The following is a 15734-nucleotide window of genomic DNA, read 5'->3' as shown; positions in this document are numbered from 1 at the left end:
CTCACCTTGGTATTAAACCAATGCTAGCTTTGAAAATCTGCAACACTCTCCAAATTTTTCTATCTTCTGGAATAAACAAATAAATCAGTGAAATGAAAGAGAATATCTAGAAACATATCCAAATAAATATGGTTACATAATAAATGACAAACATGGCATTTCACATTCTCAGATATTTCTCAGGGGTGTATAATTTCACAAATACCACTTGGTTATTCATTCTGGATGAAAATAAAGTTAAGGTTCTGTCTCACACTAATACAAAAATTAACATTAGGTCAATAAAAACAGTATAAATTTTAAAAACAAAAATATTAAAACTATAGGAGAACATTTTTAGTCAGAAATTTAGGAGAAATGTACAGATTTAAGGAAATAAAATTCTTTAATTTTAATTTTTATATGATTAAAGGTGCCATAAATAAAACCAAAAGAAAATATTTATTTTTTTTAAGATTTTATTTCTCTATTTTACAGACAGAGATCACAAGTAGGCAGAGAGGCAGGCAGAAAAAAGTAGTTAGAGTACATCTTAAAATGCTGCCAGAATTGGAGGCAATTCAAGTGTCTCTCTTAAAATCGTGTCCAAAAGTTAAAATCCAACTTTATTCTTTAAATCACTCATTAGTTGCCTTAAAGATTACATCAGATTTTTTTATTATTATTACTATTTTACTTTGACAGTGAAAATATGCAGAATGATCAAAATCCACTATTGCTTTGGTTTACGATTCCACTTGCTGGTCTGGTCTGTCCATCATAGGAGCCAATTAAGTTCATCCGATATAGTCCTTCATAACCAATTGTCATAGAACTATTGTGGATTTATAAACATTTCCACAATATTAGGAACTTTTCATTTCATGGTCTTTTTACCTCTTTCTGTGTACACTGGGTATTTGTCTATTTCGAGGTTTTCAGCAGTCTGCTTTAGGCTGTGAAAAATCACTCTCACATGAACCAGGGGTTCTTAGTGGTCTGCTGTGGGGCCCTGGTACCTGAGGCTCTGAGACCTTGGATTTCATGGCCAACCTGCTGCATCCCTTGGCTCTTCACACTTGCTTGTTTTATTATCTGGCATGCCTTCAGGGTGGGGCCAATCAGCTCAAATGCTAAATCTCAAGATGGAGTCAGAAAGCCCCAATCTCTGGATCTAATAATCATGGTGTCAAGTTTAGCTACTTTCCCAAGGAAAGGACAACCAACCTGAAAAGAACAGCCACACTGGAGACCTCTGAAGATATTCTAGGTGTCCTTAGAGGTCTTTAGTTCTGTTGTTGCTTTCATGAACTTCTGTACCACAACTTCCAATGGCCGGCATGACCCCTGTCTTTCTGTAGTTTTTTGAGAATGTCAACTTTGGGGGAGAAGTGATTGGCCATAAAATTTGGCTTTGTTTTGCTATTTCTCCTGGGGCAAAATTTCTCCCCTTTACCTTTGTTCCTACCTTTCAGTTGCTTGCAGCCTGGGGTTATTTCTGCTTTTCTCACTTCTACCCTCGGCTTCTCCTCTCTCCTAAGAACTTCTCCAAGGAGAAGTCAAGTACAATGTCTTTTAATTTCGTTCTCAGATATCTGCCCAAATTTTATGTTGCAAGTTTCAGGACAGAGCATGTGTCTGGGCAACATGAATGAACCTTAAGCTTTTCTCAACCGCATGGATCTAAAGCAGAAAGAGGAAAAGAAAAGAAAGAAGAGGAAGCCTGGGAAAAAATTATTCTCTTCCCTGCTAATTTTTCTCCATCGCTACCTGTGAAAACTGCCACAGTTTTCTTGGTTTTAAGGATGGAAATAGGGAAAGCCTATACTTACCGGATAGGAAGAAGATAAACCCTAGTTACAAATATCATGTGATAATAATAGACCATGAATAGTCAAGCCTAGAGACAGCAAATAAAAAGAAAGGGCCACCAGAGAGCTGGGTTAAGACTGAGGAATGATCCTAGAGAATTATGCTGGCAAGAAATCTTGACCCCAGTAGATAATAACAGCTAACCTTTATCGACGACTTGCTTTGTGCCAGATACACTTCTAAGCTCTGTACTTGCAGTGATTATAATAAACATATGTTGCTGCAGCAGCAGCATCAATTTGTAACGATGATGAAATTTTTATAGAAAGATTAAGCAAGTATTCAGCATCACAGAGCTGGGACAGATCCAGCATCATTACACTTGCCTTGTAGTCACAATGGCCTCTGGCCTCTTAACCAGGATGCTAAGTGCCCAGAAGATGCTTTACTACTGTTACCCTCTGGAAGGACTACACCCTTCAGTCCCCTTCTTGACAGGCCCACTCATTTTCACCAGGTAACTCCGATGCCTATAGTTAATGGCTCACACTTCGAGAAACGTTGGTTGGATTTTTGAAACCGGATTAAGCCAGCACTGAAATGAATTCATTGATGTTTTGTAGAAACACGTGTTTCTCTTACAGCCCCTGCTTCATTGCACTAAGCAACCTTTGTGGTCCTCTCTGCACTAAGTGCCCTGTGGCTCCCCACGGAGTGGCGAGGACAAATACTGTGGTTGCTAGGCAGCAAACGGGCATGAATCTAATTTAAACACATCCAGTTCAATACTGATTTTGAATTATCTCTCACTTCGCTCTACCTTGACAATTCTCAGCATCATTTGAAAGGCAGTGAGCATTCTTTTCTTTTGTTAATCCGGAATGACTTCATATTTTTAAGAGTAGTTTAAATAAAATGAACAGTCTGTCCCTTTTCTGTTTTATCTGTTATTAATTCTCTTCCTTGTCGATTCAATAGAAGTCTAAATATCCCCCGACAAGAGTATAGGTTTATTTCACTAAAGTTCTTCACAAAGTTATGATAAATTATTATCAAGCCATCAGTGAACATGGTACATATATGTATACTATTGATATCACATTCTGCGTGATAGGTCTTACTACCTTACTTTACAACCTAGAACACAGGTTCTAGGTTGATTGATTAACTTGTCCCACTTCACACAGAGCCATAATTAAGGCCCTGGTCTCTCTGACCCCCATGCTCCATGTCCTTACCAATTTGGTTACCTCTGACCGCTTTGAGAAATGCCTTTAAACCACTCATTTAACAGCCTGACCTGATGAGGATATTTTCACTGTTCACAAGGGAATATGTCCTTCATTTTGATAAACATTTAACTTTCCTGCCTCAGTTTCTTTTTTTTTTTAGATTTTATTTATTTATTTGACAGATAGAGATCACAAGTAGGGAGAGAGGCAGGCAGAGAGAGAGAGAGAGAGAGAGGAGGAAGCAGGCTCCCTGCCAAGCAGAGAGCCCGATGCGGGGCTCGATCCCAGGACTCTGGGATCATGACCTGAGCGAAAGGCAGAGGTTTTAACCCACTGAGCCACCCAGGCGCCCCTCCTGCCTCAGTTTCTTTATCTTTAAATAAGCATATTAATAATTCCAATATTGTGTTTCTAAAAATAAATATAGCAACGATATGAAAATACTTGGAGGGGCGCCTGGGTGGCTCAGTGGGTTAAAGCCTCTGCCTTCAGCTCAGGTCCTGATCCCAGAGTCCTGGGATCGAGCCCCACATCAGGCTCTCTGCTCTGCAGGGAGCCTGCTTCCTCCTCTCTCTCTGCCTGCCTCTCTGCCTAGTTGTGATTTCTCTCTGTCAAATAAATAAAAAATATTTAAAAAAAAAAAAAAAGAAAAAAGAAAATACTTGGAGAATAACAACCAGGGAGCAGTGTCTTTATCAGATTCTCATAAGCGGCTTAAAATCAACAACTATAACTATAAAAAAAAAAAAATTTCCGTCTTAAAGCAAGAGCCATCCCTCCCACTGGGGATTGGGAGAGCAATTAAAGGGATCTACAAACAGGATGCAGACTTCTTAAGCAAAACTTCTATGGCAAAGTTTTCATTTTAATATACACATAAGAATAATATAAAGCCAGTAGCTCAGAAGACTAATTAAAACTAAGTTCTCAGCTGGGTCTCTCTTAACAAAGAGAATGAAAGCTGAGAATTGAGAATTGAGATCCTGTGGCCCAATAGGGAGCAATGGTCTAGGGACCACTTCAGCTGAATGGCTGAGAGAAATACTGATAAAGTACTTAGCTGCAGCAAGTCACTCTGCCAACAAGGCCTCTCCAACCTCTGGAAACCCATCTGCTGCGGGAGTAGAATAATGATGAAGGTAGAAGTAAATCACAAATTCAAGAATCCAAGCCCCACTTTGTCAAGACATATAGCACTTGGGGATGTTAAGAGTCATGGAAACATTAAAAGAATAGAAGCAAAGAACTATGTCTACATTTATTAATTGATTTATTTATTTTTATTTATTTATTTATTTTTTTGAAGTGTGGAGCACAGTGCAGGGCTTGAACTTGCAACTCTAGGATCAGGAGCTGAGCTGAGATCAAGAGTTGGGTGCTTAGCAGACTGAGCCACCCAGGCATCCCTATATTTACTTTTATATATGAACAAACACACGCGTGCATGCACACACACACACACACACACACACACACATACACACACACAGATTAGGTACTATCCTCATCTAGAAACTATTAGGTTGTTGGGACAAGGAAAGGTTTAGATTTTAAGCAGGTTCTAGACCAGAAATACTGGCTTCTCTAGGAAGAAAAAAATGATGAAATAAGACCCAAGACTGAACAGGAAATACAAATCAGATTGAAAGCAGACAATAAATGTAGAAATCTCTAAGCTTTGGTAGAAAATCCACACTAAAAACAGACGGGACAAATTGTTGAGATCAGAGAAGAAACCAGTTTCACAGACGCATGGAATGTTCTGCTGAAAGCCAGGTCTGGGGCGCCTGGGTGGCTCAGTTGTTTCAGTGTCGGCCTTTGGCTCAGGTCATGATCCTGGAGTCACGCAATCAAGTCCTGTATCAGGCTCCCTACTTAGTGGGAAGTCCACTTCTTCTGATCCTATTCCCTCTAGTTCTTTCTCTCTCTCTCTCTCAAATAAATAATATCTATCTTAAAAAAGAAAAGAAATCCAGGTCTGCGGGATGGCCACAGGACACACACACACACACACACACACACACACACACACACTCAGTCTTTAGCTTGCTAATATCCACAGAGATTCTCTCAGAAGAGAATATAACCTATAGTATTTCCAATATTTCTTTGACCATGGAGAAATTCTGTCCATTTTCCCAAAGTCTCTTAAAAACCATCTTGAGAAATGCTGATGTGAATCTGAGGGAAGGAGATTATCAGAAACTAGGGACAGAGTACAACTCAAGTGAAACAAGAATCTATTAGGTGAATGGGTACAGTGGCTCAGTTGGTTAAGCGTCTGTCTTAAAGAATCTATTAGGTGAAAGTTGACATGCATTTCATTAAGGCAGATGGTGGTGAAGAGAACAGAAATATTAAAGTTCCCAAAAGATCAAATAAGTTATTTCTTTCTTTTCATGGACAAACCTCTTACATTTGTATCAAAAGTGTCTAAATTTGTCCAGAGGGTAAACTTGGAATACTAGGACACAATCTCAAATATACCCCATATATCATTGTTCTATGGACTTGGCCTCATGCAGCAAATCACAAGTATATACAAGGTTAATTTCAAAGTTTGTTGTAAATAATAATGCTAATAAGGTTCAGAATAGCACCTTTTCCAGCCTTAAAATTTCTCCTTTCAACCCCTTAACTAATTATTGAATTATTTTTTTCTCTTGTCTGAGAAGCAAATGTGAACTCAGTGGCTTAAACAAGCTACTCCTTTAGAGTTCAGTTGGGTGAAGCTGGTTACCCTGTCTTTACAAAGGGTTAAATTCTTCACATAGAAAATTCCTCTCCCACTGATTATGCTGTTACTATGGATCCCATACAAAGTGTCTGCAGTGAAAGGCCTTGTCCACTGTATGAAAGACTGGACTGGGCTTATTATTCAACAAGATAGCACTTACTAAGTTGTTGATACCAAATGGACATAACACAGTCCTCAAATTTAAGGAGCTCACCACCAGGCAAGAAATAACAGACCCCACCATTGGATTTTTCCAATGCAATCTGACGAGGATCCCTGGAGTAGTACCATAAAATAGAGAAACAAGGTCAGGTTCACATGGTCGAAAAAATTAGCCAAAAACACACAGAGAATGAGTTGGCTTGCTTGTGCAGGGGGATGCATAAGACTGAGGAGAAGTTGGACTGATAGAAGACTACTTATTTTAATAGTCCAGCTGGGCTAAAGACCTACACTAACATATGGCAGTGCGATAGCAGTGATAGTAAACACACAGAATTGAGAGAAGTTAGGGACTGGAAAGAAAGTAATGGAGAGGAATATGGCAGCGACTACTCCCACATGTCAGCGTGGGGCTACTAGTTGGATAGCTCTGTGGTGATTTAAATAAGATGCTCAGAAGAAAGTAGAGATGGCTCAAGGAGGAAAGGATGAAGCGAATGAGATCATGTCACTGGCAAACTTGCATGTAGAGACATAGATGCCCAGGAGGAAGATAAATAGGTAGGTCTCAATGTAGGGGGAAGGAAAAGGGGGAGGGCAGTTGCTCTGCACTTGAAAAGTAGAAGCTTTGAGCCTGCAAAGGTTTACCAGGAATGCCATGGGAACTTGGCTGGAGCTGAGAGGAAGGTTCTTGGGCTACACTCCCATGCAGGGCACTGGTAACGAGGCCCCTGCTTAGGAGGTGGAGATGGAGTGGACAGGGAGATGAAGAAAGCAAGAGGAAATTGATTTTTTAGAATTAAAAAGGAGTCCATAGCAAGCATGAGTCAATGATATAAAATGCCAAAAAGTATCATATAAGAAAGGACTCACTGGATTTGGTAATCAGAGTCATTGGCAGTTCTTTTTTTTTTTAATTTTATGTTATTTTAATTTAATTAATTAACATATAGTGTATTATTAGTTTTAGAGTTAGAGTTCAATGATTCATCAGTTGTGTTCAACACCCAGTGCTCACCACATCACAAGCCCTCCCTAATGCCTGTCATCCAGTTACCCCATCCCCCACCATGTCCCCTCATCCTGTTTCCTATAGTCAAGAGTCTTCTATGGTTTGTCTCCCTCTCTAATTTCATCTTATTTTATTTTCCCCTCCTTTCCCCTATGATCCTCTGTTTTGTTTCTTAAATTCCACATATGAGTGGAATCATATGATAATTCTTTGTCTGGCTTATTTCACTTAGCATAATATCTTCTAGTTCCATCCATGTCATTGCCAATGGCAAGATTTCTTTTTCTGATGGCTGAGTAATATTCCATTGCATGTGTGTACGTAGCTAGATACATAGATAGGTAGATAGATTGATAGATAGATAGCACATCTTCTTTATTCATTCATCTGTCGATGGACAGCTGGGCTCTTTCCATGATTTGTCTATTGTTGACATTGCTGCTATAAACATTGGGGTGCAGGTGCCCCTTCGGATCATTACATTTGTATCTTTGCGGTAAGTACCTAGTAGTGCAATTGCTGGGTTGTAGGGTAGCTCTCATAGGCAGTTCTTTAACAGAACATTTTCAGAGGCTGTGAGATCAACCTGATTACAGTGGGTTAAACTCTGAAAAGATGCGTTATCTTATCAAAGAAGGTGTTAGTACATTGTTATCTCTTTATCTACAAAGCACCTTGAGAGTAAACCCAATAAAAGTACTGGAACTCCTCAGTCAAAATACTCTATGCATATGTTAAAGATAGTTCAGTAGGCTGTTCCATTGTATAATAAAATAGTGCTTGATTTGTTAAGGGAAATTTTATAAACATAAAAAATAATACGATCAAATGAATATAATATCGAAAAAGAAATTTCTTCCTCTGAGGCGCCTCTTCTTCCTTTTCCACCACTGGGACCTAGATAGATAGCATTCAACTAATTCAATATAAAATCATAAATATTCAAGGTAGAAGCTGCATCCTATTGAGAAGTAAAGGAGATATTAAATAGTTTGGAACCCAGACATGGGAAAGAAAATTATGGGGAGAGTTGGATTGGCTATGATTTAAAATGTAATTTATGCTGCCCATTTTTGTTAACTAAAAGAAACATATCTAACTAGAATGAAATGTATCCTGTTTCAAGAAAATAAGGAATTCCATTTCTCCCTTTTATAATTAAAATAATTTTATGTGCTTCATGTTTAATTTTGAACTGCATGTTATGGGCATTGATAAAGAAACTATTCTTTTAGTCAAAGTGCCTTTGTACTTTACGCAAACTGTTTGAATCTCATATGTAGAATAAGTGCACTCAAACTTACCCTGAAATAAGAATAAGTGTTTTGATAATGATTTTCTGCTTTTTTTTTGCATGTATAAATTAAGTAAAAATTAACGCCGTTTTCGGATTCTGAATCATTAGTCAGCAAAGGGAATGATTCTAATGCATTCATTCACTTTCCACCAGAGCACAGAAAGCACGATTTTCCTCACTGTTGAACCAACTCCTGTGATAAAGCATCAGAACTACCTGCACAGTTTTAATTACTGAAAACTATCGGGGAAAATGTAACTTTAAAAAAAAATCTCCAGATTAGAAAAAAGCCATAATCCTTTTTTTCCTTTTTTTTTAAAGATTTTATTTATTTATTTGATAAAGAGAGACAGCAAGAGAGGTAATACAAGCAGAGGAAGTGGGAGAGGGAGAAGTAGGCTCCCCCGCCAAGTAGGAAGCCTGATGTGGGGCTTGATCCCAGGACCCTGGGATCATGACCTGAGCTGAAGGAAGATGGTTAACGAATGAGCCACCCAGGCACTCCCATAATCCTTTTTTAATAAAATTAGTATGAATAGAAAAAACTTTGTTTCTGTTTTAAAGAATGGGGTCCTTAGTTCACTGTAAGTCTTTGTTAGAGGTTACAGGACTTTTCATTTTGTGTGTGTCTTTTAAAAGTGAATTTACAAGTTCAGCTGTATTTATTTTGCAACTTCAAGTAATGGGAAAATGAGATCAAAATCTATTACTGTCCTATATTGGACCTAATCTTATTTATGTATAATACTTTTGTTTCTGTCATGGCCAGGACAAAATGGATCACCCATTTTCTTTTTTACACTACATGGATAAAACTAAAGATAAACTAAACATGCAAAAGTTGATAAAGGTAAATTCAAATGCATTTATTTTTTAGTAGCATTAGGATAAAATGTATATAGAAAACCCTGATGAAAACAAAATAGTTTTGAGTTTCACATTAAAGACCTTGAAGAAATTTATTGTCTTATTGTCTCATCGCCAAAATCCCTAGAATAATAGTCTTGCTTCCAAATATGCAGAACTCTCCTGGTTCTAAATTGGCTTCCTCTTCTATAATAAAAATCATCCCATAATGTTTAGTGACAAGTGGATGGAAACACAGAAGTACAAGTCTGGAACCCTGGCATATAAAAATGTTTAAAATGAACCCATTTTAAGTTTGAACCTAAAAATTTCAATCACATTGAATTACAACCCAGATTTTATGCCTTACATGAAAAGAATGATTTTGATCATAATATTACAAAGGTTTTTAGTACTATCCATTATTCATGTCTTGACAAATTTCTTGTGGGATCTAGCTGGGAAATTAGAATGTATGTTCCCAGCTCAGGCACAGGTGTGATTTATGAAAGTCCAATTTTACAGTTTGCTCAACTGCCTTAATACAACACAGTTTAAAAAAACAAACCAAGTATTTTGATTCGCTCCCAATTTAGATAACAATTTAGGCTGCTCTATAATTTAAAGTAACAAAATAGCTGAGAAATGATTCTCATTTATGGTTGGCATTTGATATGACATTCTATTTTATATTGTACATGTATATTTATATCCATAGTAACACTGTTTAGTATCAAGCAATATTTTTAAAATCCAGACCCAAAACCCATTATTGTTTGGATTATACCATGATTTCTGAAACTGAATCATATCTATATTTACCTCACTTATTTTTGTCCAAACATTTTTCCTTCTTTCCCAAGACTGTAGTATAAGTGTTAAAAAAAATCATTTTGTTTCACTTATTTTTGTACAGCAAAAATTAATTATTTCCTCTTAAAGGGATACATAGATGTGATCCAATTAAAGAAAAAAAAGATACTTTCAGTGCCTTTTCTCTTTTTCTCTAAAATATCAACATATTGAATGACCCCATGTCCTGGTTGCAGGAATAGTCTCATGTTCTACCTGTGAGCCTGACTAACAGCCCCTTCTCTCATTTTGTAATGTCTCAGTGTGGACAATAAATTATCCAGCCACTCTTTCAGTACATAATTTGCCTAAATTCACATAATTTCATGATGTTACATTTTCAACATTTATACAATAGGCATAATTACTTCTAAATTTAATAAAGACTGGCATGAATGTGAAATTACCACCATCATTTTACAAATACAGAATTAATCCCAGTGGTGACTCAGGGTCACAACTAACACTTTTTGTGGTTACATACATCTTTCTGGCAAGAAACTGGCCGTGTAATTAAATAAACCTCTATATCCAGAAAGAAAAAGAATTCTGCATTTGAAAAGCCATTTATTACCTGCTTATTCCTCTGTAGCCAGAATCTAATAACCAGCCCTTTTAAGATATGGACAAATTACGTTGCCAAACCCAAATTGCTATTTGAGGTAAGTAACATGATTTGAATTGATTCTGATGATTCTCTAAAGAGAAGAGGAAAGCAAAAATTGAAATATTTTCTTTATAGTATTTTAGGGTGTCCTTTACAATTGCCCAATCTTTTCTAAAGTATTTAGATTTTTAGAACTTTCACAGTGTCATGTTTAGTTATTTCTAAAAGAAAAAAGATATAGGTAATACATTCGTTCAAACAAATATTGAATGTCCACTATAAATAAAAACGCTATGCTAGAGATGATACGTCCCCTGGTCTTTCAGCTGGAGGGTAACCTCAATTACTAGACCTCACGGTACAAAGTCAGGACCCTAATGCTTTCAGTTCACAGACAACCAGCACAAAGACCCCATCGCCACTCCAGTGGAATGTTGGATTTGGGGGCCTCATGAAGAGTATGATTCAGTGGATCTCATGTGGGACCCAGGAATCTGCATTTAATTAACAATCCCTAATAATTAATGAACACAATGCACTTTAGGAAGCATTATCCTAATGGTATAAAAGCCTTCAAGCATGTTGACCTTGCTCAGCTTTTTTGTGTCTGAATGCATAACAGCAAAGATAGCAAGCATAAAAGCTGAACAGGCAAACATAATAAATTAATAAAATGTGAATTGGGGCATTGCTGTTTAGAAAAATTCACCAGCTCAGCACACTTTTGCTGGATATTCAGTCTTCCTCTTTGAAGTAGGTGGTGGCAGCCTGCAAGGATAAGGAGCTGGCATTTTGAAACCCGTGTCGTGGGCTAGGGAGTTAGTAAAGGGGAAATGGAACACTTGCTGTAACAAGCAGAGTGGTAGCTTGGAACTTTGAATTTGCAACAGGTCCTTTCAGCTTAGTTTTTGGACAAAGAGGAGTTGTAGTCATGATTAAAATAGATCTTAATGAGAATGACTGTTTGGGCTGGAACAAAGAATAGAGAATAATTTTCCATGCATAACATTTCCAAAATGCCATTTCTATGCAGGAGAAACATTTATGTGTTTGTAAAATGCACTAGCTGTCTCAGAATCCAAGAAATCACAGAATTAGAAGGATTTTTAAGGACCATCTACTCCACCCCCTCCCAGTCTTCATCTGCCCACCACCAGATACGTGAAACATAGCAAATAAATTCAGAAGGAATTTGGTTAAAGCAGACTTCTTTGATAATCAGAGCTCATATATCTCTCCAAAACTGTATGTCATAAATCAAGAAAAACAAGATGCTTTATCAACTGTTGTGAATGTGAATTATACACTGAGTCAAACATGCTGGGAAAACTGGTTATTTTCAAAGCAAGTATTTATTAAGTACTTACCCTATGTTAGATGCTTTATGGGAAGTATCTTATTAGATCTTTATGAAGTTGGTATTATTTAGGCAGATAAAGAAATTTAGAGATACTAAGTTACTTAACTGAAATCCCACAGCTAACACCAAAATTCAAAACCAGGTCTGTCTGACTCCAAGACAGAAGCAAAAATGCCACACAAATGTCTGGAATGATGGTCCAGATGCGCCTACACTTCTATCATATGTAGGACATTTGGCAATGATCTGAGCCTCTCCTTACCTCTGTGATTTATAAAATAGACATACAATCTCATAGAGTTCTTATTAAAATCCTATGTAAAGGGGTGCCTGGGTGGCTCAGTGGGTTAAAGCCTCTGCCTTCAGCTCAGGTCATGATCCTAGGTCCTGGAATCGAGCCCTGCATTGGGCTCCCTGCTCAGTCTGGAGCCTGCTTCCCCCTCTCTCTCTGCCTACTTGTGATCTCTGTCTGCCAAATAAATAAATAAAATCTTTTTTTTAAAAAATCCTATGTAAAGCACCTAATAGTGTGGAATCTAACAATTGGGTGCCACTCCAAACCAGAAAACAAGTACTTCTTTGCTAGACTGTAGTAATATAAGAAAGTTTCACATTCATTTTGGGTCTGAGGGATTCAGGATGTACATATCTCAGATTCAGTTAAGCCTGTGACACATTGTGATTATCACCTGAAATGCACATGAAATATACATGTTTACGGAGGGGTGGGGGGGCTAAAGGCAGATACTTTCAGTAGCAAGAAAGGGTAATGAGTAAACCAGTGCATCTTTGTCCCATTAAAACCTTCCGATTAGGGAAGGTAGAGATGGATATTATGGGACAGAGATTTCTCAATCCAATCTAATATTCTGGTTGTTCACTAGCTAAATCTGAGATCCTAATAAATGAAATGATTTGACCAAAAGTCATGTTGAAAGTCAATATTAGTAAGTTAGTTCCAGAACAAAAAGAAAGCTATGTAAATCCCGGTTCAGAGCTGTACCATCAATTTGCCTTTTTCTTATAACTAATGCACTTTGTTTGAGTAGGTTTGTTTGTTTATTTGTTTTTACCAAGAATCCTTAAAATACTTTGAGCACTCTATCCTAAGAAAATAGCCACAAATGGGTCAGACTTGGGAGTGGATGGGAAGACCAAATGCATGAACAAACACTCTGAATACTCGTGTTTTGGTTTTTTTTTTTAATTTTCATTTTTTATAAAGGATTCATTGTTATTTTAAAAAAACTCATATTTTCTACAATGGCACAAAATTTGTAGAGCTATAGTAACTGTCTCACTCTGTCCTGTTCTAGAAGTCTTTCCTCAAATGTTAGCATCTCTGCACTACCCACCCTAAACATTCTATTAAATTTTCCCCTTTCCCCAATTCTATCTATACCCCTCTTCTGCTTTTTTTCACATGAAGGTTACCATTTCCCAACATATGCACAATTTACTTATTTTGTGTTTATTGACCAGCTCTTCACAAGGACATAAGTTTCAAAAAAACATGCATTTTTGTCCCTTGTTCACTGATGTATTCACATCACATGGAACAGCCCAGTAAGGGTTCAGTGACGTTTGTTGAATGAATGAATGACCTCCCAAACTAGGAGACTGGATTAGTAAATTCAGATATGATATTTTATTATACTTATTTAAAATGGTCATAAAATTTAGAAAGCCAGTGTAAAAATATATAGAATATGCCATTAAGTGAATTAAAAAAAAAAAAACAACATTCAAGTTCAAATATACACTCAGAGGGGGACCAGGTAAAACTATGTACCAGAAAAATAAGATTGAAAGGGAATGCAAAAAGGGAGTAGGTTTTATGCTTTTTGTTTTCTGTTTCTAAATATATTTTGTTGCCAGGAATAGAGAAAAGGCAGTAAGAGGAAAAATCTGTCTCCATGGCGTTGGGATGCCTCATGCCCATGTGCTCTTTGCCTGAATCCTTGGCATCTTGATCTGAAATGAAGATGGAACTTTTTAGCCAAGGAGCCTATCAGGGCTTAGTTTTCCTCTTATTTCCAGAAACATGCAATTTGCAGAATTGGCTCAGGAATCGCAAGTTAAGTGATTTCATTTTAGCTAAATGTTCCCTTTCCCGTCCTCCACCCACAGCCCATCCCCATCTCCTGAATTCCCTTTGCCGTTATCCATGTTCATTTGTCTTGCCGCTTTTCTCCCCTACTCTCTGCCAACGTTCTCCTACTCCAGTCTTGGTCCCAGGTTCACGCCTTGTTTACCCTCGATCCCCCGTTTGCGGGTGCTTCCCGGAACAAATAAGGTCATGGCACCGAGAAAGTTCAAGGCCAGAGAAGTCCAGAGCTGCTGAGGACACCCAACTACTCTTCCCTCGCTCTGCCTTTCTCTGCATCTTGAGCCATTGCCTGCACCCAGTGCTCTCCATCAACCTTTCTGCCGCCACTTCAGGGCCCTACTCTCCCACTTTCTTTCTACAAAGACAGTGCCAGTGTTTCCCTTGCTTCTAGCACTTCCACACCCCAAGTGGTTCCTCTCACACAGAACTCCTTGCCTGTCCCCTTCCTGGGCCCCAAGAACCATAGATCTTTATTTCTCACACTGCAGGAAACATTGCTCCTCATTTTCTCCACTGGAGAAGACAAGATCTCTTTGTAATCTTCATGTCAGCTGCTGAATCCCCAGGTTCATGTAGTTTTAGAATCAAAAGAAATCTTAAAAGCCACCTAGGGAGGGGCGCCTGGGTGGCTCAGTGGCTTAAGGATCTGATTCTTGATTCAGTTCAAGGTCATGATTATAGGGTCATGAGATCCAGCCCCACCTGGGGCTCCATGCTGGGTGTGGAGTCTGCTTAAGATTCTCTACCTACCTCTCCCTCTGACCCTCCTACCCCTCTACCCCCACCCCTCCTTACCTCCCCACCTCAAGCAAGCTCTCAAAAAAAAAAAAAAAAAAAAAAAAAACACCTAGTGAAACCCCCATTACTATGGTCAATACATTGCTAGGTGCATGGTAGGTGTTTGGGAAATATTTGCCATCGGTAAATACTGGAAAATCATCCATTTACATATCAAGTTTTGATCATCTTTTATTCATATATATTTATAAAAATCAATGAATAATCATGGAGAAGGCCGGCCCTGAGAAAACATTGAGGTAAAACTGAAAAACTAATTTCAAATTGACAACACAGCTGACTTAGAGAAGAGAATAGATAAGTTACTGACTCAAGAATGGGCAGAAATGGGCTAAAAGTACGATGAAAAGATTACATAGAAATAGTATCTTCTACCACTAAGAACTGTTAAATAATGGGAGGTTGCTAAGGAAAGCTGAAAAATGACAGTACTTGAGGTTAGCAATGTATCTGGGATGATTCATTGGGTGATTAAATTAAACTTTCCTTGATGGCATAAAATAGATTTGGCATAAAATAAATTTGTTCAATAGTTCCTCCTCCAAGAGTCTGGGAAAGGTCTGAGTTCTGTTTCACCCGAAAATACGAAATGATTATAGTGAGCAAGCCCCTTACCTATCTTAAAATTGCTGACATAGTCACCTTAGTACTACTCCAGAGATTATGAGAACTGTATTCGCTGTGCTTTTTGCCAGGGCAGCTGATCTTTTTAATGATAATTTTTAATTGTCATTTTTTTTTTCTTTCAGGCTTGTAAATTTTATAGTTCCCAATGGTATGTGGTCAACTACAAATATGAACAGTACTCTGGAGACATCCGACAGTTACCCCGGTAAGAACCTATCAAGAGTATTCCTTGGGTGTTTCCATATACAAAATATGATTTCTGCTTAAGTTCTACCATTGTTTACAACTACATGTGTGTTAACC

General features: G+C 37.8%; 1 protein-coding gene across 10 annotated transcripts in view; it reads left to right on the top strand.

Moving 5' to 3' along the window:
- The window catches only part of DOCK10 (dedicator of cytokinesis 10), a 278280-nt gene that overhangs the window by 136984 nt on the left and 125562 nt on the right, over nt 1-15734 (top strand). For all 10 annotated transcript variants that reach the window (XM_046018397.1, XM_046018398.1, XM_046018396.1 and 7 more), the window contains exon 4: nt 15554-15636. In XM_046018397.1, the coding sequence (XP_045874353.1) occupies nt 15554-15636 (83 nt within the window). The remainder of the gene's footprint in view (nt 1-15553; nt 15637-15734) is intronic.

Source organism: Meles meles, chromosome 9 (genome assembly GCF_922984935.1).
Source record: "Meles meles chromosome 9, mMelMel3.1 paternal haplotype, whole genome shotgun sequence".
In the NCBI taxonomy this organism is placed as follows: domain Eukaryota; kingdom Metazoa; phylum Chordata; class Mammalia; order Carnivora; family Mustelidae; genus Meles; species Meles meles.
This window is presented reverse-complemented; position numbering and strand designations above follow the sequence as displayed.